The sequence below is a fragment of the Limanda limanda genome, chromosome 11 (assembly GCF_963576545.1).
Source record: "Limanda limanda chromosome 11, fLimLim1.1, whole genome shotgun sequence".
NCBI lineage: Eukaryota > Metazoa > Chordata > Actinopteri > Pleuronectiformes > Pleuronectidae > Limanda > Limanda limanda.
In genome coordinates, this window is record NC_083646.1 from 18,996,905 (window position 1) to 19,020,532 (window position 23,628).

Below are 23,628 nucleotides of genomic sequence, written 5' to 3' on the forward strand. Positions count from 1 at the left end.
CGTCAGGGTCGTGACCCCGTGTCTGCAGGAAGCATGGTCAGTTTGCTCTACATGAGAAGTCCCGACTCCTGTTTTCAGCTCCCTGCTTCTCACAAGTTTCCACCTGAGAGTTACATTCTGTTGGCGGGATGGTGTTTCCAGTAGGTCAGCTTTAATAGAAAGAGTCTGGTTTGTGCAGTGGTGTCAGTTAACTGTTATTTATTGAAGCTGAGGGTTTTAAAAACCCAACAAAGCAAAGGCAGCACATCTGCTTTTTGTTTTATATTTAGGATATATTTTTTTATTAAAATGTTTAAAAACGACTGGCCCTATCTTGTTGACTTGTGTACTTGCATTATCCAAATGTTTCCAAAAATATTAAAACCCAGAGAAATCCACAATTTTATTCAAAGTAAGGGGACGTTCCACTTGGTCCCATTTACTAGCATCATATCTGCTTTAGCTGTGGCTTTGTCTGTGTCTGTTAAAACTTCAGAGGCAAACAACATATGATCAGAATCAGGTTTATTGGCCAAGTAAGTTTGCACAAACAGGGAATTTGACTCGGTAAAGTGGCTCTCAGTGTGCTACACAAAATATACATCACAAAACAAAACAGTACAAGCATGTTGCTAGCCAGTCGCTGTTTTTATTCCTCCACTTTTTGTATTTTTCGTTTGTAATGCATCCCGATTATTAATTGTCGCGTTGCTGCGTAACTTGCATGAAACTTAACACCACATCATCCGTGAATATGATTTTCATCAGCAATGGTTGGGAAGACAGCAACTCCCATGGTCCCATGCTGCTTTGAGACATCATCAAACTAAATTATTGTTTTGACTGAGCGACCCCCAGCGGCTCAGTTTACATATTGTACATTTAAGTAGGAATAGTGAATAAAACGCTACTGGTGCCATCTATGCTGCAGAAACAGTGTAAAGAGCTCATTACGTTTTTATAGTCCTTGGAGACCCATGGTGGTAAATGCAAAAGAATTCTGAGTCATCAGAATTACAACCTTAAATAGGCTCCATGATTTGCACCCATGACTAAAACATTCCAAGGCAGCGTCGTAACAAACCGCTGCGACTCTGGTTTTCATTTACTTCTGCAGGGGGAGAAAGTCAAGGCAGGTAAATCAAGCAGCTTTACCCTAAGACCTATACCAAGCATTGAGATTGCCGCCAATGAGAGAGGTTCTCTTCCATCAAATTTCCCCCAGTGAACCCGAACAACCCTCCACACCTCCTGTCACCTTTAAATAGGCCCTTTAGCTGGAATTTATAGATCCCTGAGCAGTTGGTGCCCCTCTCACACCTTTCTGTGGGAAATGCAGCAGTATGTGCCTTGGTGAAAAATGTAATGTAAGGAGAAGGGTTCTTGCCTCCTCACCTGACAGATGGAGTCATGAGCCACAGGTGGATATTGCCTGTGGCAGAAATATCACAGGTTATGCTGGAGAGTATTTCAAACGGTCTGGGCTCTGTCAGAATAAAATGATGATAGAAGTCTGACGGCTTTTAGAGTCTTAACAGGGCCTGATGTCGGAGATGCTTGTTATTCTGGGAACTCTGCTTCCCTCTTCCTTTTGTGTGCAATGTGAAAACACATGCTTCATATCAAGGGCCGTAAAAATAAGACTTCAAGAGGCTCCCTGGAAGCTGACACGCACGTTCACATGCAGATGCGTTCATTCGCTCGACAATGCAGGGCTGTGTAAGGTTGACCAATGAAAGGAGGCGGAATTTCCACACCTGCCCTTCATTCACAGCTCGGTCACATGGTTTAATCTGTAGCAGATGCATGTTTTACAGCACTATAATAGGTAAATGATGGAGAGGCTGAAGTCTGAATCTCTCCAACGTTTTTCACTGTTGAGTCGAACTGCTGCACAGTTTCCTAGAATGTGGCTCGTGTCAAATATCAAATAAAAAAAACACAAATCTACATTTAGTTTTGAAGCTCAGCAACTCAGTGTGATGTGATGGGAACAATCCAATACAGAGTGGTGTAGGAGGAGAGTATCATCCTCCAGTCAACCTCAGCCTCTGTAAAGATTCATTTGTTTTTGCAGTCAAGTCATATGCTGCTCTGCGCAATAAAAACACCATCTCCAGTTTAGAAAAGACAGTTTGAAAGAGACCTATCACATCAAGTTTGTTTTATATCTCGCTCTTTTGTCTTGGCGGCAGAGTAAGGAACACTCTTAAATCTTGCTCTACACTTGGAGGTGAGAGGTGTTGACTGGAGAATGCCGTCTGGTATCAAACCTGGGGTCATGTTGCACAGAGTGACAGCACACGAAGACATTCAACCTCAACGTTATCATCCAAAGTCTCCTTGGTCGGTGAACTCGTTGATCCAGGCGGGAGGTTGTATTCCTTCCTCCATGGCATCCAGCAACAATTTTGATCATAGAAAACTAACTAGAATGGCTGTAAAGTGTATACCTCCACCAAGGCCCAACAGTTCCCTTTTAAAACCACATTTAAATTTACTAGAGCTGCATTATTATTTGGATCTGCACCAAATTGCAGAAACAGAAATATCAGGCCCCTAAACATGCTTGTTTTTCTTTATCAAGATCCATCAATTATTCCCTGAGAAATCAACGGAAATTATGAAAAACACCTTTTAAATGTGAAGGACAGTGATAAAGAATTCCGGGATCGGTCTCCTGATCTAGAGCTGCACCAAAATTGAATGGGTTCTTCCCTGTTTCCTTCCACCAAGTTTCCTGGTAATCCGCCTTGCAGTTTTTGCGTAATCCTTTTTAAAACTATGTAACCATGCCAATATACCAGCAGACAAACTGACCTGGGTGAAAACATAACTTCCATGTTGGAGGTAACAAGGGAACACCAGGGCAGTGGTTGATAAGGCAGGGAGTTAAAATAGGAGTGAGTCAGCAGACAGGTGAGACGGATGCGTTCATATGTCAGACAAAGCCTCAAGCATTCCCTTTATTCTCTATTATTTTCTCATTGCTCCATTTTTGCTCGAAATCAACAGCTTTCCTCCCACAGATTATCCCCCAAGGAGCCGCCGTCACTGTGAGGGCCAGGCTGCCTGCTGCACACAACACAAACACACACAGGGAACAAACAAACGCAGACAAAATGTTTCCTCAAGCTTCTCCCACTCAAGCGAAACTCCGAAAGGGATAGACGGTGCCCATAAAGTATTTTTACAGTTTGTTGGTACTCTGGAACATTCTGTAAAAACAGCAGTAAAAAATACAAATTTTTAGCCTGAAATGTGATGACTTTGTGATGTGATGACCATGACACTGTCGGGAGAACCGCCTGCGTTGAAGTGAACTGACGTGATGTTGTGTTTGCAGCATTTGTGATGTTTCATGTCACCAGACAACATTAATCACTTGGATTAGCTGTTGCTTAGAGTTAGCCCCTGAAATAGGAGACCTTTCAATCAATGGAAGTCCTGTTATTAGACAACCATTTTGTCTTCAGTTGGATCACTTATACTTAACATATGACATCATTATCAACCTCCTCTGTCTCTTCTTCCCCTTTAGACACCTTGTCCGTATCCAGTAACGACGCCCTGCAGCCGGGCTCCAGCCAAACCCTGGGCCCCCACAGCTCGCCAGGGCCAAAGCGTCCAGGGAACACTCTGAGGAAGTGGCTGACCAGCCCTGTGCGGCGGCTCAGCTCCGGCAAGGCCGACGGCCACGTCAAGAAGCTCGCCCACAAGCACAAGAAGAACCGCGATGGCACCCGGAAGAACATGGACACGATCCCCGGCTCGCAGAAGGACTCGGACGACAGCGCAGCCACGCCACAGGATGAGACACTGGAGGACGTAAGGACAGATGGAGAACATTTAAACATCAAGTTCTGCTCCTGACCTTTCCAGTTAATCACTGTTCCTTCTGTTTCTCTCTGCAGCGCATGCGTAACGAGGGGCTGAGCAGTGGCACCCTGTCCAAGTCTTCTTCATCAGGCATGCAGAGCTGTGGCGAGGAGGAAGGAGAAGAGGGCGCTGACGCCGTCCCTCTACCGCCCCCTATGGCCATCCAGCAGCACAGCCTGCTGCAGCCTGACTTCCAGGACGACAAGGTGGGTGGAAGCTTTAAATCATGGTGACAGGCAAAGTACTGTATGTAGAAAACATGATGCCCAGTCACCCAAGACAAATATATATCTTTTTTTTTTCACTCAGCCTGAGAAAATTGATGTGCTTTAAATGAGCTGCACATGCTTTTTATTCATGCACACAGAATATATATAGAATTATATATAATATTATATATGTATATATATATATATATATATATATATATATATATATATATATATATATACACATATAAATAATACATATATATAATATTATATATAATTCTCTTCTCTCGCAGATTTTAATTGAAATTCTTCAATAGTGTAAACCTTAAGAAAAATAACGTTTTTTTTTTTGTATTAAGTCATTTTATTGCAGTTTTTAAATTTTACGAGTACAAACTTGTAATATTATGACAATAAAGTCAAAATATTATGAGAAAAAATTCCTCATTTTACAAACATAAAGTCAAGATATTAAATATTTCAAATTGGACGTATAGACAGATTGAAAAAAAGTATTCTTCCTATTTTGTGCAGCCGTTTTTTTATGTTTGGTTCACAAATATCACTTGTCCTCTGCACAGCTACACTGACTCTGGTACTAATCATTTTAAGAAAAAAATTCTGAGATTGCAAAATAAATATCACTTCATCCTCACAGAGAGCTATACAATTACACAGCTAAACTTTTGCTTTGGCACTAATCCTTTTTCTTTTGTTTCCTCTTATTATTTAATGGTTGCATGTTCCTTCCTTCAGCATTACGTTGATTTCTGTTCTGCTTCTCTTCTTGCCCAGTTTCCCTATCTCTCCATGTAAAACCACTTCATCATCTCCACTTTGGATCCTTCGTTCTTTCACTTTTCTTTTTGTGCCTCGCTCTTATCTCTCTCCCACCAAACTAACTGTCATTCAATGGAGTGTGTATTATACTCCTCCATTCACGTGTTCACTGAGGTGTATGTGGAACTAAATGGTAAATCCCCATTAAGTTCTGTAGTGTACAGAGGATCCTGTTGCAGAGGGAAAGTCTCCCCCCAGTGGAGTGTTAAGCAACATTGTTTGCTGTATATAAGTTGTTTGACCAATCATGGTGCTCGTGTTTATAGAGCAGTCCAATCCCAGAGCTTTCCCTTTATCGAAACCCCTGTCATAACCTCCAACTTGGCCCCCGATTAACCCTCTTATCAGGGAGAGCACACCCACCAGTCCTCATTTGGACATGTGGAATATCGGGGTCCACACTCAGCAATGGTGAGACTGATCACATGCAAAGATGCTGCATCACACCTGTCTGCATGCAGCACCACCACGTTTTGCACCTTCATATGTTTTATGACCTTAACCGTTAACTCTCTCTCTCTCTCTCTCTCTCTCTCTCGCTCTCTCTCTCTCTCTTCCAGTCTGCGTGTCGTCTCTCCGGTCGTCCCAGTAGTTCAGAGACGCCCAGTGCTGCAGAGCTGGTCAGTGCCATCGAGGAGCTGGTGAAGAGCAAGATGGTGAGAGAGAGTTCATAATCTGCACTCACACGTACAAGCCAATGTGGCACATTTGTACGCAGAACAATTCCAATAGATGTTTGTCAAAGCTCTCACACACACACACTCACACACACACCCATCCACACCCTTCTCTGGTGTTGTTGGCAGAGAATGGCATCATGGCCTACCAGTCAGCTGTCAGGACTGACTCACTGTGCCAGCTGTCCACTGCTCCAACAAATGGACATTGCACTCAACCTCATACACACACATACCAAAGTCAATACACACAGCTTTATATCTAATCCATGTTGAACAAATGAAATGAATTATGCATTAATGGAAAGCATATCAGGGACACTTAAAACAAAACAAAACCTGAGAGTTGGAGAAGTTAGAAGTAATTTTACAAAAATAAAATTATATTATGACAAAAGGAGAGTTGTAATTTTACGAGAATAAAGGCATAAGATTACACAAATAAAGTTTCAATACCACACAGAGGAAGACTTGGAGGAAGTTGCCTCTTTTGCAGAGGAGGATGTGTTTGGAAGTGATCGATTTGTACTCAAAGGGGTTTCGCACTTCCTCAAGGAACAATGACATTGGTTCAATAGTTCAATTTTGCGAAACTCCGGCGATTATAAGGGTTCCCCTCTCTGGGGCCATGCTTAGAAAATGTTTTGTTTTTCTTTATTCTCATTAAATTACGACTTTATTCTCATATTATTACAACATTATTCTCTGAATCTCGGGAAATCTTTTTTCTTCAATCCAACCCTGAAACCTCATTGTACAATGAAGAGAAGTTCACATCTACTCTCAGCCTCTGACTCCCCCTCTCCCTCTCCTCTCTCTTCAGTCTCTGGAGGATCGTCCAAGCTCTCTGTCGATGGAGCAGGGCGACAGCAGCTCCCCCTCCCTCGTACCCTCCGACAACTCCCTCCTCTCCTCCTCCTCGCCCATCGACGAGTTGGACGAGCGCAAGTCCGGATTCCTCAAGAGGAGACAGTGAGTTGCTAGCCTGTGTCTCGTTTGTACTTCGATAAACAAAAATTTGCTCAGACTTCCATCACTTTGTCGCCTTTGTCTTCATTTGTGTGCTTATATGGAGCATTTCTGATGTTGGTCCATGACTGAGTGTGTTGTGTCTGTGTTACACAGTGACAACTTCTGTTTTCTATCTCTCAGTTATGTGCTTCTGGAGCTAGTGGAGACTGAGAGAGACTATGTCAGGGACCTGGGATCAGTGGTGGAGGTAAAACTTATTAAATAAGAAATAACAATATGAGATTTTAACTTTGGAATATAGTTTTCTTTAATCAGTGTTTGCTGCATATTTTACAAATAAGTTGACTTTTTCCCTGCAGGGCTACATAAGCAGGATGAAGGAGGAAGGAGTTCCAGACGACATGAGAGGAAAAGACAAGATCGTCTTTGGAAACATCCATCAGATCTATGACTGGCACAAAGAGTATGTGCACAGTTTCCTTCTGATAACATGCCCCACGAATTCTACTACAAATATAACTTATTGAATTTCAACTTCCAATTTGGCTTAGCAATTGAAAAAAAGCCATTTTATAGTCGACCATAATCATTATTTCTACTGAATATTCTCAACAATATTTCATGGAAATCCAAAATGTATTTGTTGTTTAATCCTGCTGAAACACAGAATGACAAATAAGTGAGTGAATAGCATGAAAGCATCACCTCCTTGGAGTGGAGCAATTATAGAATAATAGAATAATATTATCTGCTGAAGAATAAAAACATACTATAGTCAAGACCATGTTCCTTGGCAGGTTAAATAACAGTTTTTTTTCCCCCTCTCTTAATTTCATTAAAGTTTTTTCTTGGGAGAACTTGAGAGGTGTCTGGAGGATCCCGACCGGCTGGCTACTCTGTTCGTCAAACAGGTAATATATGAATATAATAGAGAAAGTGAGAGAATAATGTTTTTCTAAGTTGTCTTTTCTTTTTCTTATCGTGTTTTAAAAGCTGACTTTGCTTTTCTGGCTCTGTTTTGACCACAGGAGCGGAGGCTACACATGTACATCGTGTACTGTCAGAACAAACCTAAATCTGAGCACATCGTGTCAGAGTACATCGACACTTACTTTGAAGTAAGCCTGTGAAACCATTTTACACCATCTCACACCACACCTGTCTTGTTTTACTTCTAAACAGATTATCTGTGGTGTATTGATCACTAATTAGTTTTTCTATTTTCTTTCACTCAGGACCTTAAGCAGCGAATGGGCCACAGACTGCAGATCACTGACCTGCTCATCAAACCTGTTCAGCGCATAATGAAGTACCAGCTGCTGCTCAAGGTAAATCTAACGGTGCAGGCAGCTTTCAGAATCTACCATGTTGAACTTATTGATCAACACGATTTATCTTTCTCAGGATCTTCATAAAATTTCTAAGAAGGCTGGAGTGGACACATTAGAGCTGGAGGTAAGAAGAGCTGCCACTGTGCATTTATTAAAGCGACTATATACATCATGCATTTTCTTTTGATTTGCTCTCTTGCAAGAAATGTGTCTCTAAGTGTTTGTTCTACTCTTTTATTCTCCTTTAGAAAGCTGTGGAGGTGATGTGTGTGGTCCCCAAACGCTGCAATGACATGATGAATGTTGGTCGCCTTCAAGGCTTCGAGGTAAGTCGGCTCTTTATTCTCTCCTGTGCTCAGAATGAAACGATGTAGGGTTAGAGTTATCCACTAGGTGTCAGTGTGCAATCATTTTTACTTCTACTTCTTCAGGGTAAGATTGTGGCTCAGGGCAGATTGATCCTCCAGGACACCTTCATGGTGTCCGACCAGGATGGAGGACTTCTGTCCAGGATGAAGGAGAGGAGAGTCTTCCTGTTTGAACAGATCGTCATCTTCAGTGAGCCCCTGGACAAAAAGAAGGGCTTCTCTACTCCTGGCTACCTCTTCAAGAACAACATCAAGGTCAGTGCAGCACAATAAAGTGACAGAAAAGTCTAATTCCTTGCAAACATGGCTGTTTTTCCTTTTAACTTTTTAAAACACACCGCTCTTTTCCTTCCTTCCTGCTCTGTTCCATTACTCCAGGTGAGCTGGCTGGGTCTAGAAGAAAATGCAGACGACCCCTGCAAGTTTACGCTTACTTCCAGATCCTCCAGTGGAAGCCTGGAGAGGTACACCCTCCACTCAACGAGCCCTGGAGTCAGTCAAGTCTGGGTCCACCAGGTCAGCCAGATACTGGAGAACCAGCGCAATTTCCTCAATGGTAAGACATCACTTGACTTCATACTGTGCACATGAGATTTTGAGGTTTTTCCAGTCTTTTTGAATAATCCAAAGGGTTTACACAAATTGTATTTTCTTAAATGAAACGTTTCCACTCATCCTCTCCCACAGCTCTGACATCCCCCATAGAGTACCAGAGGAACCACGTGGGTGGCGGCGGGCCGGGTGGTCCACCCAGCAGTAGCAGCAGCGGAGGACTGCCAGGAGGAAGCAGCTCCAACAGTACCGCCAACATGGGAGGCGGAGGTGGCGGCGGTGGCTCTGGAGGATCAGGGGGCAGTTCTTCCTCTCTGTGCGGCCCTCGTTCCCGACCCTCCCGCATCCCCCAGCCGTCCTCACGCCTCCCCCAGCCCGTCCACCACCACCACCCCCCGGGCCCCGAGGGGCCCGACAGATCAGCAGGTATGTGGTCACCCTGCCAACCTCCCCTTCAGTCCCTCCCCTCTAACCCCTTCTCTGACACCCCCACAAACGGGGAGCTGTTAGCCTCAGAGGTCCCTAAGATGAGGATGCTGGATAATCCTCATGGAAGTAACAGTAATAACAGTAACAGGTCGTCAGGCAGCATGGAGGGCAGGCAAGGCCTCGGAGGCTTTGAGGAAACCCAGAAACATCAAACAGCTGGAATACCACAAATGGCCGTGGCTCCTCTGAACTTGCCGCAAAAAAAACCTCGAATCGGGACAGTTGCTCCTCTGATATCGCCTCAGTCACCTGGAGGAGGAGGGAAGGAGGCGTTTGTCCCCTCCAGTCCGGCCCATAAAGGCAACGTCTTCTGGGCTATGGTCCCAGCTGTACCTCCCTCTCACACCAGCCGTCCTGGATCCTTCTCCTACCCAAGTGACGGTGGAGGGGATTCTCTGGGCAGAGGAAGCCACGGGACGCCCTCTCATCACCGCCACTCGACGCACAGTAAGGACATAGACCGCATGAGCACCTGCTCCTCCACCAGCGAACAGTCCATACAGTCCACCCAGAGCAACGGGGTAAGATGCCAAGTCGAGGCCCAGGCTTCAGCGAGGCCTTGAGCTACTCACTAGTGACTAACCACCGCCTTCAGTCACCCTGCCGCTGGCTCTGAGAATGGCTTGTACATGCAGCAACTACCGCAGCGGAGATTAACGGCTATCTGAGTGCACTAACTCCCCCGGCACTGTGTGTGAAAGGATTTTCTGGCTCTGGATTGTACTAACAGTGTGGATCTAACTCACCGAGCAACTGTTGTATCTGCTGTCTAAGACTCTCTCTCTCTCTCTGAGCGTCATATGCGTGCGCTTCTCAACTCCAGCTAATAGACACTAACAGTTACCAGATGAGTTTAAAAAAACACAATTCCTCTTTCATCCTTTTGACTGATTCCTCCTCGGGGAAACTTCCCGTACAATATTCTCTAATCCAAACCTTGGCCCATATCAGGAGCTTTTTACTCACTTCGCCTCCCTTCTCCTTTTTTCCTCTAAGCCAGTTTAGTCTGAACCTCGAGACGACACCAGCTGACGTTTGCTCCACTTCAGCCTGCTCTGTCTCTCTTCAAGATGATAGCGTCTTCATCGTCACTCTGTCCTTTCAGACATGTGAAACGTGTCACATCTCGACACCTCTGATCATAACTTCTGCTTCACAGCTTAACTCTCATATGACTTTTCAGCCATCACTGTAGACGTGTGCAGTTGTTTTTAACCGTTCTTGATGAAAAGCATTTTTGCAGTGTTTCCCTGTGCTGCATGCATCAAGCATTTTAGCGAGGTCATTTGTGTGTGTTAATCTCAATCAAATCCTGAATTTGATTGGTTTGAAGCCACTGATACACATCTGTACGTCCCTTCTTTTCAGGAGTGTAGTTGCTCACGTGTATTTAAATGTGTTGTTTGTGCAGTCTCACATTCGGTTGTGATGAAAGCCTATTAACAATCCTCCTCTCCTCACAGAGTGAAAGCAGTAGCAGCAGCAGTGTGTCCACCATGTTGGTGACCCAGGACTACGTGGCAGTGAAGGAGGATGAGATCAGCGTGGTGCAGGGTGAAGTCGTCCAAATGCTAGCCAGCAACCAGCAGAGCATGTTCCTGGTGTACAGGGCGGCCAACGAGCACTGCCCTGCAGCCGAGGGCTGGATCCCTGGCTACGTATTAGGACACACCTCATCCTCCATCACGCCCGAGCTCCCTGAAGGAACCATCAAGTAAGGACAAAGGATTAGACTATGGTTGTTTTTCATCATGGTTACCGTACACAGAAAATAACCCGATGATTGTTTTGTTTGCTCCTTTTAGAAAATCATTGTCATGGCACACAGCGCTCCGTATCCGCCGTAAATCTGAGAAAAGAGACAAAGAGGGCAGGAAAATGGAGAACGGCTACCGCAAGTCTCAGGACAGCCTGGCCAACAAAGTCTCTGTCAAGGTAGAGAGGGTGAAGACAACTTTTACTGTGTTTAAAAGTTGTTTTCAACTATTTGTGCAAAGAAAATCTAATTAAGTCTCTTGTGTTTTCCATTACAGCTTCTAAATCCCAACTTCATCTATGATGGTAGGTCCACAACTTGTTGCTTTTGGTGAAGGAGATGAAGAGTATGTTTGTGTTTTTAAATGAAAAAGGAAACACTAAGAAAGACTGAACCTATAAACGGTACAAAGCAAGAGTGCTGGAAGTGAGCATGATGAGGCGGTCCCAGCAGCCTCTACTGGTGAGGGACACCAACTGCAAGGCAAAAAAAGTTTTCCAAAATCAATTTAAGAAACTTTCATTTGATTTTCTAAAGGAATATTTTGAGAGTAGCACAATGACAGGCCATCTGTAGATTTTTGAAAACATGATTTCATTGTAGAACATTCAGGGAATTTTCTTTTGAGCTTATTTGATGTACAAATGTAACGCCATCAGTGTTAGACAAGAACTGAATGGATTGTGGATTTTTGTTGGTAATAGTGGATTGAATGTGCCTATTTGCCCTAAAGTCAAGTTTAATGATTGTTTTCTTCTCAACACTGCTATAAAATGTTGTTGGTCATTCAATTTAGTAGAAATTAGGCATCTCATGGACTTTATCCTAGCCTCCTGTGACTGACTTCCAGCGTCTCTCTTATAAATATAGTAGCTTGAATTACTTATTATCTTTCACATTTCCCTACACATACATCCCCTCCTGTCACGAGCCCTTATTTTTAAACTGGAAACTTTTAATACATTCAAGGCACATCCTAACCTTTTAATTCTTTCTCTGCAGCTCCTCCAGAGTTCCTTATCCCTGTCGGTGACGTAGCGTGTGAGAGTGGCGACAGTGTTACCCTGAGTTGTAAAGTGTGTGGTCGACCCCGGGCCACAGTCACCTGGCGGGGACCTGACAACAGCACGCTTAGCAACAACGGACGCTACAGCATAACACACAGGTGACAGCATATGTTTGTTTGTTTTATGCATGCAGCTGCATGGTGCAGTACTCTCGCTGTTACCATAGATGCGTTTCTGACTTCAGTGGCCAGATGCTGGTGCCGGCTCTATTTGCAAAAGCCCAATCTCCCATTGTCAGAGCTCAGCAATCGAGAGAGCACATACAAGCTAAAAGAAATCAGCAGTGTATTTCGGGCTTGGCCTTAAAATGGAATGATGCAATTTTAAGATCAATTGGAGAGGGCCAGTGTAGGGAGGCAAGCACAGAGACGATAAGCTTCCTTTCTGTTCAGCAGCAGCACTGATAATGGAGAGAGTCCGGACTGGTACTTGAGCAAAGTGCGTTGATTTGATGATGTAGGGGTAAAGCCCAGGAAGAATCACAGAGATATAAAATGCAATGATCCAAAGGAGAAAAGCTTGTGGTGCTTCCTGATTGGCAGCTCATCTCCTCCTCCTTGTTTCTACAGTGAGACAGGAGAGGCAGCCCTGTGTATCCTTGGAGTGTCGGTCGAGGACAGCGGTGTGTACACGTGTGTTGCCACAAACGTAGCCGGCACCGTCACCTCTTACGCCGGCGTCACAGTCTCAGGTGAGGGTCCCGTTGTGGTAGGGCATGAATGGGTATATTGTGGCAGCAACACCACATCTGTTTGAGGTTTATAACTGCTAAAACAAATTTCTCTCACACATCCATCCATCTTTTATCTATACTGCTTATGCTTTGAGGGTGACAAGGATATGGGGCAAGAGGACAGGGAACACACAGGACAGGTCACCAGTCCATCACAGGGCCGACTTACAGAGATGCATACTCACATTCACACCTATGGCCAATTTTGACTTCTATAAACCTAACCTTAGCTTAAAATAAGCCCTTCTTACCTTTTGTTCCAGTAGTAGCCGGTGTATTTAACCCAATCTGAATACAACATGTGTTGTCAGGTTTCCAGGATGATGGCAGTGAGGTCCTCTGGAAAGGCAGCTTTGAGTCCCACTACACAGAGATCACTGAACTAGGAAGGTAAGAGTGCACTGAGGAAAAGAAATGCAGGCATTGAAGGAAAAGTATCTATCTGCGATGTATGTCACACAAAACAATTCAGTAAAATACATAAGAAGAGACAACTCATTTCCTGGAATAAAATTTCAAAATGCAAAATACTGATCAGTAAGTGAAACTACATCTACAGAAAGGAGGGAAGATGGTAAAATAAAAAAACGAAATTTCCCTTTCACCCTAAGATGGGTGGAATTACTAGGGGTTAGGGGAAAAAAACACAAAATCAGGAGCATTGTTTTTTGGTCTTTCTCTTTCTTCTGTGGATAGCTCGCATCATTGATGTTCAATAAAATATATATTAAAACATTTATTAAAAAAAAGGAAATTTCAAATTCCCCACATCTAGAGCATGGAGGCAGCACAAAATAATTCATGGTACTCAGATGTTCCTCAACATGTGATTCCCGCTCCACAGGGGACGTTTCTCAGTGACCAAGCGGTGCGACCAGAGAGGGAGCAAACGGACCGTGGCAGCGAAACACGTCAACAAGAAGCTGCTGCGCCGAGAACAGGTGCTGCAGGAGATCCGACTTCTGCAGAGTGTGGACCATCCCAACCTGGTCAAACTGCTGGACACGTACGAGACGTTCAGCAGCTTCGTTCTTATTCTGGACATGTAAGTTCAGCGGTGTTCCCATGTTGCTGCAGGACTTATCCACTGCTCGAAGGACGTAGGTTAATAACCCAGTGATTTTCTTTACAGGGCCGACCAGGGACGTTTCCTGGACTACATAGTGAGCTGGGGAAACTTGACAGAGGAGAAAGTGGCTCTCTACCTCAGAGATATTCTTGAAGCCCTCCACTACCTGCACGGCTGGAGGATCGCTCACCTTGATCTCAAAGTAACTGCACGTTTTTAACTCGCTCCTCAGGTCATGGGGAATATCACAGGCGTTACAAAACTCCGTTCCAGACAATCAGAGAATCATATGAAATGTCACAAGTGGCTCATTTACATGATGCATTAGTAAAAGATTTGTTTATTCTTAGCCCTCCTTTTACTTTGTGTCCCGTCCACATAATGTTTTGCAGAAGTAGCCTGTTTCAACTTCTAAAAATAAACTGCGGATTCTGTGATTTAGTTATCAGATGTAGAATGCTCACCTTCCCACTCAGATTCTCTCCCATAGAGAGAATATAGATATAGATAGAGATAGAGAGGCTGAAAGAGGAGGGCAGAATTGGCAGGTTATCAAAGAAGAGGGGACTCTTTTTTGTTTCCTCGCTATGAATCACCGACAGTTTACATCCGACAATGGCCAAGGTCTAGCAGCCCCCTGATGTATACGTATTTAATACTCAAGCTTCATTTTTATTTGGATCTGCATCAAATCATCATAGATATCAGTCCCAAAAAAAATCTTGAAGATCCATCAATCAGTCTATGGGATATCAGTGACAATTTAAAAAGAAATGTCCTATCACTCAATGTTGGTGAAAGTAAATGGAAAAAATTGGAGCAAGGTGTTTCCCACAGAATCTTTTTGTGCCTGAAATCTTGCTTCTGTTTCTCCCTCATTTCCTCTCTCCACTGTTCTCTCTGGTCTACTTAAAGAAATTAGACCAATAAAAAGAAAAAGTAATCATCTTTTCCTTGCCTCTGCAGCCTGAGAACATTGTGGTGGAACACGCGTCCTCTCAGCCCCTCATCAAGCTGACAGACTTCGGTGACGCCGTGCAGCTGAGCCCTCCTTCCTCCTACATCCATCCTCTCCTTGGGAGCCCAGAGTTCTGTGCTCCTGAGCTGGTCCTGGGTCAGCCTGTCTCACTGACGTCTGACCTGTGGAGCTTAGGTCTGTAGCTCAAACCATGTGGTTTGTATCTTTGGCTTTTATATACTGCAGAACATATTAAAATAAAAACTCCAATTTTTATTGCGTTAGTATTTTGATGTTTCAGATAAGCCTGCTGTTGTATAGATTATACATTTAAGATAGATATATTTCGATTTTTAATTTAATTACTATTTAAAATAATAGATGCAGTAAAAAGAGATGATAGGGATCAAATGCAAGAAAGTTTTATGAGATAAATTAATTATCTGGTGAAGAACTGTCTTAGTAATATTGGTGTTATAACAGGAAATTGAGAGAGAAAATAATTGGTGGAACTTATATACTATCCCTCCATCACTGTTTGGGGTTGACCTGAACACATTCATTTAATATTCTTACAAATAAACATAATGAATGAAATGTGTTAAAAAAAATCAAAAAAAGAGGATAAAGAGTGGCTGACATCTCATCTGTTAGTAACTGACTGAGCGGTTGACTGATCGATTTACCGGTGTATTGATACAGGGGTGGTGACCTATGTTATACTAAGCGGCGCCTCTCCCTTCCTGGATGAGAGTGTGGAGGAGACGTGTCTGAACATCTGCCACCTGGACTTCAGCTTCCCCGAGGACTACTTCCAGGGCGTCAGCCCGGCTGCCAGGGACTTTGTCCGCGTGCTGCTCCAGGGCGAGCCGGAGCGACGGCCCTCCGCGGCGTCCTGCCTGCAGGATCCGTGGCTCCGGCCTTATGGTGTGATGAACACTGGACACTCCAACTTAAATCACTCCCAGCCGCCATCTCAGAGTCATCATTCGGCACATCTGGATACCTCCAGGCTCATTTCCTTCATCGAGAGAAGAAAACACCAGAACGACATTCGGCCCATTGGCTCCGTTAAGGCCTTCCTAGAGAGCCGCCTGCTAAACCACTAGACATCCCCATGTGCTGTGCGTGTCCAGGAAACTTCCTTGGATGAGTCGCCTGGTTCAGATGAGCTGTGTTTAAAAAGAAAAGCCTGCTGAGAGGATCACCAGCAACATGTCCACAACGATTTCCCTTTCCCTCACGAAGCCACAAACGTCCTGCTGCTGCTGACTGACTTGACTACTCTGCTGATTAAACCCTTTGACTCTCCCCACCTGCCCTTATCCCTGGCATATTGTCTTTATGCCTGCACAACAAATGAACCGTTGGAATCCATTGGAGATTTCGATCTTAGCAGGGAGAAATATTATTGAGCTTTCTCATTGATGCCAGCGCGGGCAAGTCTTGCGCTCTGGACAGTGTTAAACAGAGAAATTAAGAATACTGTGTAAGAGTAATTCAGGCTGCTTTCGGTTGAACACATGAAAGTGTGTTTTGTTTTTTTTGTATGGAGAGATTACTTTTTGTAAATGAAACCATGTACAGGGAGGAAACAGAACTGTCTTTATTCATACCTTTTGGGAAAACAAAGGTTAGTTATTACGTTGAAATAAAACAAGAGAAATGAGATGTGCACCCACCAGCAGGGTCCACTCACTCTAGATGAAGACCAAAACCACGATCAGAGACACATTGTAGTTACGTCCAAAACTGTCGCGCAACAAAAAAGCTACTCGGCAAAGCTTTTTCTCCGATTTCTACCTGCATCCGCCTTATTTGTAAATAACATATTCCTGCCTTTAGTTCTCATTTTGAAGTCTCACACGAACTATTTTGTTTGCCCGACATTAGTGAGCCCATGCAGTTTAGGGAGATAAGTCGCTCCCTGCGGACCCTTCAGCCGCCCGGGTTTTCTTTACGAACAAAGCGCTACTAGAAATGCACTTGTAATATGCATCGGCTCCCATGTGCAATGTTGCAGCTTTAACGTTTATGCAACTATTTATGAAGACTTGTGTTGTAGCCGTATTCTCAAAAAAAACGAAAAAAGGCATGTACGTACCTGGTACTGCGGTAGATGTCTGTATTGTGTTAACTCTTACGTATTAAGTTCAGTATTAAAATCTGCAACCCCCCCTCCCCCCAGAAGATTTTCAGAAATAATGTATGAAAATGTGTATCTATAAAATACAGGCACTTACGCTTTCATTTGTCATTGTTACGCTTTTAAGTTTCTGTAACAAAACCAAAGTTGACTTTGTTTTATTTTTCCTGCTAAAATGTGTTTATTTTTGATTTTTCAGGATTTCTCATGTTAAGTTATGACAGAGCACACTGAACCCAGATATGAGTGTTTACGTAGGTTCAGTCTGGTTTTATTTATTCTTATTGTGATAAGAAATTGTTAGGTGTTATAGCTAAAACAAATATTGCTTCACTTGGTCTTTTTTTATTTCAAGCTGTGCACAAAGTGGTTTGCTGTGTGCGTTTGTTTGGCTTTTGTAGGTAGATGCTGGTGTGCGTTGCTAGATATGATTTCACTTTCCGTTTTTATTTTGTCGCACCTCAGTTCGACGTCATAAGACAGAGTTGTCTGACATTTTTTACCGAGCAATAGGTCTGGAAAAAATGCCCTTTGTGGCCCACCACCGTGGATTTGAAATGATCGGGGAGTGCGTTACACTCTCTAGGAGACACAACATTTCAGAAACATCCCTTCGTCCGCTCACAGGTATCTGCCATGAACGAGATCTCTTCCCATTGTTTTCATTAGACTGAGCTGATATTCGTTAGGTGAAGTTGTTGAAAACTCTTCTTTTTTTTTTAAAGTGCCAGTTCAGTGTCTGACCTAGAGAGGTGGCTGAAACTGAAATCAAACATGGTTTGTCATTTTATTTTTCAAGCTTTACTGTCAGATGATCTGATTTAATGCTAAAGAAGTTAATTTGTTGAGTTGAACGACTCTTGTTGGTCTGTACAGTCTAAGTCTCTCATTTTGTGTCATGTTTATTTATTGGTGTGAGTCTGTGTTTCCCAAATTCATGCTGTTGTTAACTTTATTGAATTTTCTTAAAGCCTATTCATTTAAACTAAAAATAAAAGATAAATAAGATAAGTAATAAAATGCCTTTGGGAAACCCAGCCAGCTCATAATGTAAAGATGTACAGAGAGGGTCGGGCAGTTTGCCCAACGCCCGGGATGTAAACCTCATAATTATGTCATATTTTAAATACACATAGGAGAAGACTGCAGCAATGTCATTTTGAATGTCTTATTATGACTTATTCTTACTTTTGCATGTATATTTCTTTGTACAGAAGATTGTGTTTACATGTTATTATGTGTTGTAAATATTTTATTTCGTCCTCTGTTATTTTGCCATTAAACGTACAAGGAACAGCGGGGCCGTCTTTGAGACTTTGTGTGCACATACAGTAAATTACAGTACAGTACATCCACAAACACCCACATATGACACTATTATTATTATTCAGTTATTATTTCCCATCACCGTCAAGGGTTGGAAGACGAAGGCGGTTGCCGTAATCCAAGAATGAGTTGCAGGAAGGGAAAAAACCCTGAGCAGCTCAATAAGACAATCACATAAATGGGAAAGTCCAATAACAAACTACTTCAAAACAACATGATTTGATTTCAAACTTGACATCATGAGAAAATGGATCACACTATTCCCCTTTTTGGTTTTATCTGTTTTGTCTCTAGGATTACAATGATATGACCAAAAAGAAGAATGTTTTTTATCTTCGACAAAGAAAAGTGAAGTTATAAGATTAAAACAAGAATGAGTAATGTAAAGTGAAACTGAGATGAAGATCTGAATCTGAAAAGCTTTAAGAGATGAAACAGAGAGGGGCTGCTACTGATCTTATCTGCAGCCTACACATGCTGCTGTTTCATTGCCAGGAACACACTTCCCCCCCACCTCTGCAAACTTCTTGTGATGTCTATCACTTGCTCAATCTTTGAGCAAAATAGAGATGTTACTGACAGCTGTTTTGTTCAACAAAAAGTGATTACAATGTTAAAAAAATTTAAAGAAGCTGTGATGTATGTTGATCTGTCAGTTTATCCTTTGCTCATCTAAAATTACCTGTATCTCTGCACAGTGGCACTGTGTTAACTTTGTTCAGACACGTTTGTGCGAAAAGGAAATACTATTTTTATCGGGTGTGAAATCAACCCAGTATATTCTCAGCTGCAGCAGCAGCAAATATTTGCATACCACAAGACGACAATCTGTACTGTAAACTTCAAAATCTCCTCCAGGAGCTGCAGAGTGTGAACACACATGTTTCTTTTTTCTTGATGTAGAACTTTTCCTTTGCGTCCATGACATGAGCATCGAGTCACACACATACATCCCTGTCCGACCATTTTTTTGTTCATGGTTTAATTTAGTGAAAAGCTCAAAAGAGTTCAATCACTAAGACATTGAGATATCTAGATCACTCTCTGTTATTAAAAGGGATTTTCTCAGTAATCTGCGGAGGTGATGGGATCATTGTGACCTTCACAATAGCTTCTAGTTACGCTGTCGGAGTCCGATTGAATTTCTATCCAAAAGCCTTTTCTGATATTATCTTAAAATTATATTTTATTTATTTTATTTTATATATTTTTCATTTATTTACATGGATAAATTAACATGTATTATTATTATGTTATCAGTGTTATTGTTATTATTATTACTACTACAAACAAGTGGATCATCATACATTGTTCAGGTACTGTGTTGCGAGATGCTGCATGGCCACTAGATGGCAGTAAAGGAGTAATGTGTTGTTCAGAAACTGGTCGATCGTCAGGTTACATGTATAACAAGACTCTCAAGGCCTAGAGCAGGGGCGGCTCCTGGCATAGGCGAAGTAGGCGGTTGCCTAGGGCGCAAAATGCCGAGAGGGCGGCACAAGGGACTGATTTATCATGACGGGACACATGCAATATAAACCAAAACATTCACATCACAACATCATCTTCTAAACCCGGGGACGCACCGGAGATAGAAGCGCAGCGAGGCGCCACGAAAGCTGTCCGCTTCCTTTCCGCGCCCATGTTAAATAATTGGGCTGTTCGCACCGGCAGCGTTGTGCCGGGAAGCTGCCGGAAGAGCCGCGGCTGGCTCGCGATCTGCAGCGAGGGTTCCGGGGTCTGTTCTATTTTTTTCGCTCGCTGCGAGCAAATCGGGCTGGAAAACACACTGAAAATTGATATATTTCAAAAGATCTATCATGTCATTACAGATATGATGTCGGAAATGGCAACAGTGTTGTAAGTGCTGTTGTGGCGATCTCAGGGTATTCTGCCGTGACTTTAATCCAGGACACCGGCAGAGTTGTTTTCTCAAACATACTTTAAGGGCCGCCGTCATTTGCGATCTCGGGCAGCTGATCTTTTTCTTAAACAGACCTGCTGGATTCACCTGGTTTGTTGACAAATGGGTCCGACAAATACCGTGCTGGTTTGTGGTCAGCGAAAAAGTGACGTGACCGAGACGAGCGTCTTGACATGCATAAAGCATGAGTCATAACGCAGAGTATCCGGTAATTTTTCAAAATAAAACGGTTTTATTTTGAAAAACTACCGGATAATAGATAAAACAGAAAACATGTAAAATATTTATTCTTTCTGTGCGGCCCGGTACCAAATGACCCACAAATGGGCCTGTTGCCCTGTTGATTACAATAAATAGGTCTAAAAAATATATGTATTGTGTTTGACTGTTCAGTACTGTTCATATTCATTACATTTAAAAAGCAGACATAAAGGTAACTTAAAAGTTACTTTCCCTAGTAACTAATTACTTTTGATATACAGTAACTGGTGGGGTAAATCAATTACTTTTAAAAGAAGTGACTAGTAACTGTTACTAATTACTAATTTTCAGTAACTTGCCAAACACTGCTTAATCCACACATTTGTCAGTTGTGTCTAAACAGACAGAAACACACAAGCACATACTCTCTTGTGTGTGTGTGTGGGGAGGCGTGTTAGACTGTGGTAAGAGTTGAAGATGAGTCAAAAAAGGATTAAATTATCAGGTGCACGATTCAGAAAGCGCAGCAAAGTAGGGGAGGAGAAGAAAGAACAATATAGAGGTAGAATCACCCCATTTCATCATTGATGTTTATTTTTGTCGACATGACATGATATGCTGTCAGTACAGCTGAGATCAGACTTTTTTATATTTTTATTATATATTTTTATTATTTTTTATAGCTTACAATTTTGTCTGCCTGTGTGTGCATCTGTATACAGTCCAAAAGTTCTTGGGGATGCATGACAATTTGCCCGTGTATGTTGGGGGGGGCGCCATTCTGAAACCCCGCCTAGGGCGCCAACATTGCCAGGGCCGGCCCTGGCCTAGAGTCCCCATATATGACCACATATACATTTACTGGATCCTGATTTTTATTTGGATCTGCACCAAAATGCCCAGAATTATTCATCGGTCTCGAAAGAGGATGAGATGTGTTTGATCTCCCTCTGGTTAGTTATGTATTCATACATAGTAACTTTAAATTTACTTTTTATTTGTTCACAGTTTTCTCAAATCTTCCCAAATAAACATAGAAATAAATGGGTTTCCTATTCACCAAGTTCTTCTTTTTGCAGGCAGATCAAGTCAGACGCAGATGGACCAAGTCCATCCTGGAGGTGTGTCTGTAATCTGCTTCTCCCTTGTAGGCACTTATTGCTGTAATTCAGTTCACCTGGGTCCACTGTGCTGAAGTTATTTCAACCTGCACATTTGCACACACACACTCTTCACTTGGCAAATCATTCACCTCTGACACTACTGATCCAAACCTCCCAAATTCTGAGGATTTAATTTGGAGGAATTCGGCTGAATGGAATATTTTAACTTTCTTCATGGCATGGAGTTGTGATCTTCTGAGTCAAGACAATTGGGGGCTTGTAAATTACGTTGGTATTATTGAACATTTCCTTGTGCCTTAGATAGCAGGCCTGAGGTTGTATGATCTGCGTTGTGCTGGTCCAGAAATGTTTTTGCTGAGTGGTTTTTAATTTGTGTGTCATTATTTTTGTTCCTGCGTTTTGGGAGCTACGTCATGTAATCTTTCGAAGGCTTGGTTTGTAATTTGATGGTGGATTTTTGACTCCTGTTCTTAGCGTGGTTGTTACTGTGTCGATGCACTACAGTGCCCACAGAATTCTACAGTAACTAGTAGGGTCACTTCCCTCTAATGTTTGTATCTGTTTGTTTTTTGTAGTGTGGTGAGAAGGTGAAAAGAGTAGTTGTCCGTGGGCACATCCGCAGCCTCATGTGGGCCGTACAGTAATTGACTGTAGATGATTGATTAGAACGGTCAATGTTTTACATAAATACCAGCGGCAAGTATCACAGGAAGTCTAGGGTAGAGACGTGGCCTCTTTTAGGTAGTTAGTGCAAAACTAGCAAAGGGCCGACAATGGCCCATGCACTGGAGAGTCTGGCAGTCAACATGCTATTTTCTGTCTCACTATTGGTGATGACGGCTTCTTTAACGGTAGCGTTTGTGAGTGGTTGTAAGGGGGCGTCAGTTTGTGGAGATAGCTGACCATTATAGTATCATTGTTGAAGAGACGTTGTGAAGAGGTTTCGCAGTTTTGTTTTCTTTATATGGACGTGAGGTGTTGTCTAAATGTGAGCTCGGAGGAGCCACAGCTAATTTCTGTCTGCACCGGAAGTCATGCGCACAGCAGGTCTGAGCAGAAGGAGGTTTTACTTTTGCCATCTGAGCAGGAGAAGCTGTGTCGACTTGTGCTTCTCCCTTTTTGTTGCGATCTCCTGAGCCAGATCATGATGAGTGCAAGTTTTCAGCAGCTTTCAAAAAACCAATGATCTCAAGAGGAAAGTCATTAACTGTGAAAGGGATAATTGAACATTTATGTTTTGAAGGAGGAAACTGCAAATGGGTACAGTCTGCCTCAGTTTAGGCAAAACCTCATGAACGAGGCCAGACACATAAATGGGTATCACAAGGCTGTATCGAGTGCTCCTGTCACACTGACGGCCATGTTGAGAATTAGGAATAAAAAAGTGTCAAAGGGACAGAAATGCTATCAGGGCAGAGTACAGATCAATACACAACAAAAAGTAACCAAACAATTGATTTGGGATATAATACCGTTTTATTGACAAAGGGGAAATACATTTAATCAACATTACAAAAGTATGTATGTACATTCCGGCTGCATGTTACTGCTGGGTTACTGTGACTAAAACCAAAAACAATTGTTCACAGTATGCTTTTCAGAATAAGATGAAAACCTGATATCGTTGATTCCCTCAGAGGTGCAACATGCTGTTACGGTCCAGCACGCGGACAATTTAACATGTCCGGGTTATTATTACACTCAAAGTTAGAAAGTGTTGCGCTCAGTCTCCTGCATCTCTGTTGACATTTCGCCTCACCGACAGCCAGCTACAGACAGGATGTATTGAAATTAGGGGTGGGGGTGGGGGATGCTGCGGTTGTGTTGTGCTCTCATTGCTACTCATATCTGTAATAGGAAGGAATGAGTTGATGTTTTATCGTGTAATTTCTTCAATATCGTCATTAAAGGAAATAAACCCAAGTAGAACTAACTATGGTACAGAATTAATAGAAACCCTTTGAGAAAAGAGTGATAATGGAATTGTATTGAGTTTTAGATCATTTGGGTGACATAGTTTCAAAA

The 23,628-nt window shown here is 42.7% G+C and overlaps 1 protein-coding gene across 1 annotated transcript in view; it reads left to right on the forward strand.

The window, feature by feature from the left end:
- The window catches only part of triob (trio Rho guanine nucleotide exchange factor b), a 116,727-nt gene extending 98,442 nt beyond the window's left edge, over window positions 1-18,285 (forward strand). The window contains exons 37-62 of the mRNA XM_061081841.1: window positions 3,521-3,807; window positions 3,894-4,064; window positions 5,471-5,566; window positions 6,411-6,559; window positions 6,740-6,806; window positions 6,919-7,022; window positions 7,401-7,470; window positions 7,588-7,677; window positions 7,795-7,887; window positions 7,964-8,014; window positions 8,139-8,216; window positions 8,322-8,513; window positions 8,637-8,814; window positions 8,946-8,999; window positions 9,081-9,820; window positions 10,763-11,013; window positions 11,105-11,234; window positions 11,333-11,360; window positions 12,058-12,220; window positions 12,692-12,819; window positions 13,167-13,245; window positions 13,700-13,900; window positions 13,988-14,126; window positions 14,891-15,077; window positions 15,585-15,811; window positions 15,863-18,285. Coding sequence (XP_060937824.1) covers window positions 3,521-3,807; window positions 3,894-4,064; window positions 5,471-5,566; window positions 6,411-6,559; window positions 6,740-6,806; window positions 6,919-7,022; window positions 7,401-7,470; window positions 7,588-7,677; window positions 7,795-7,887; window positions 7,964-8,014; window positions 8,139-8,216; window positions 8,322-8,513; window positions 8,637-8,814; window positions 8,946-8,999; window positions 9,081-9,820; window positions 10,763-11,013; window positions 11,105-11,234; window positions 11,333-11,360; window positions 12,058-12,220; window positions 12,692-12,819; window positions 13,167-13,245; window positions 13,700-13,900; window positions 13,988-14,126; window positions 14,891-15,077; window positions 15,585-15,811; window positions 15,863-15,991 — 4,082 coding nt within the window. The 3' untranslated portion in view covers window positions 15,992-18,285. The remainder of the gene's footprint in view (window positions 1-3,520; window positions 3,808-3,893; window positions 4,065-5,470; window positions 5,567-6,410; window positions 6,560-6,739; window positions 6,807-6,918; window positions 7,023-7,400; window positions 7,471-7,587; window positions 7,678-7,794; window positions 7,888-7,963; window positions 8,015-8,138; window positions 8,217-8,321; window positions 8,514-8,636; window positions 8,815-8,945; window positions 9,000-9,080; window positions 9,821-10,762; window positions 11,014-11,104; window positions 11,235-11,332; window positions 11,361-12,057; window positions 12,221-12,691; window positions 12,820-13,166; window positions 13,246-13,699; window positions 13,901-13,987; window positions 14,127-14,890; window positions 15,078-15,584; window positions 15,812-15,862) is intronic.
- Window positions 18,286-23,628: the final 5,343 nt, after the last annotated feature.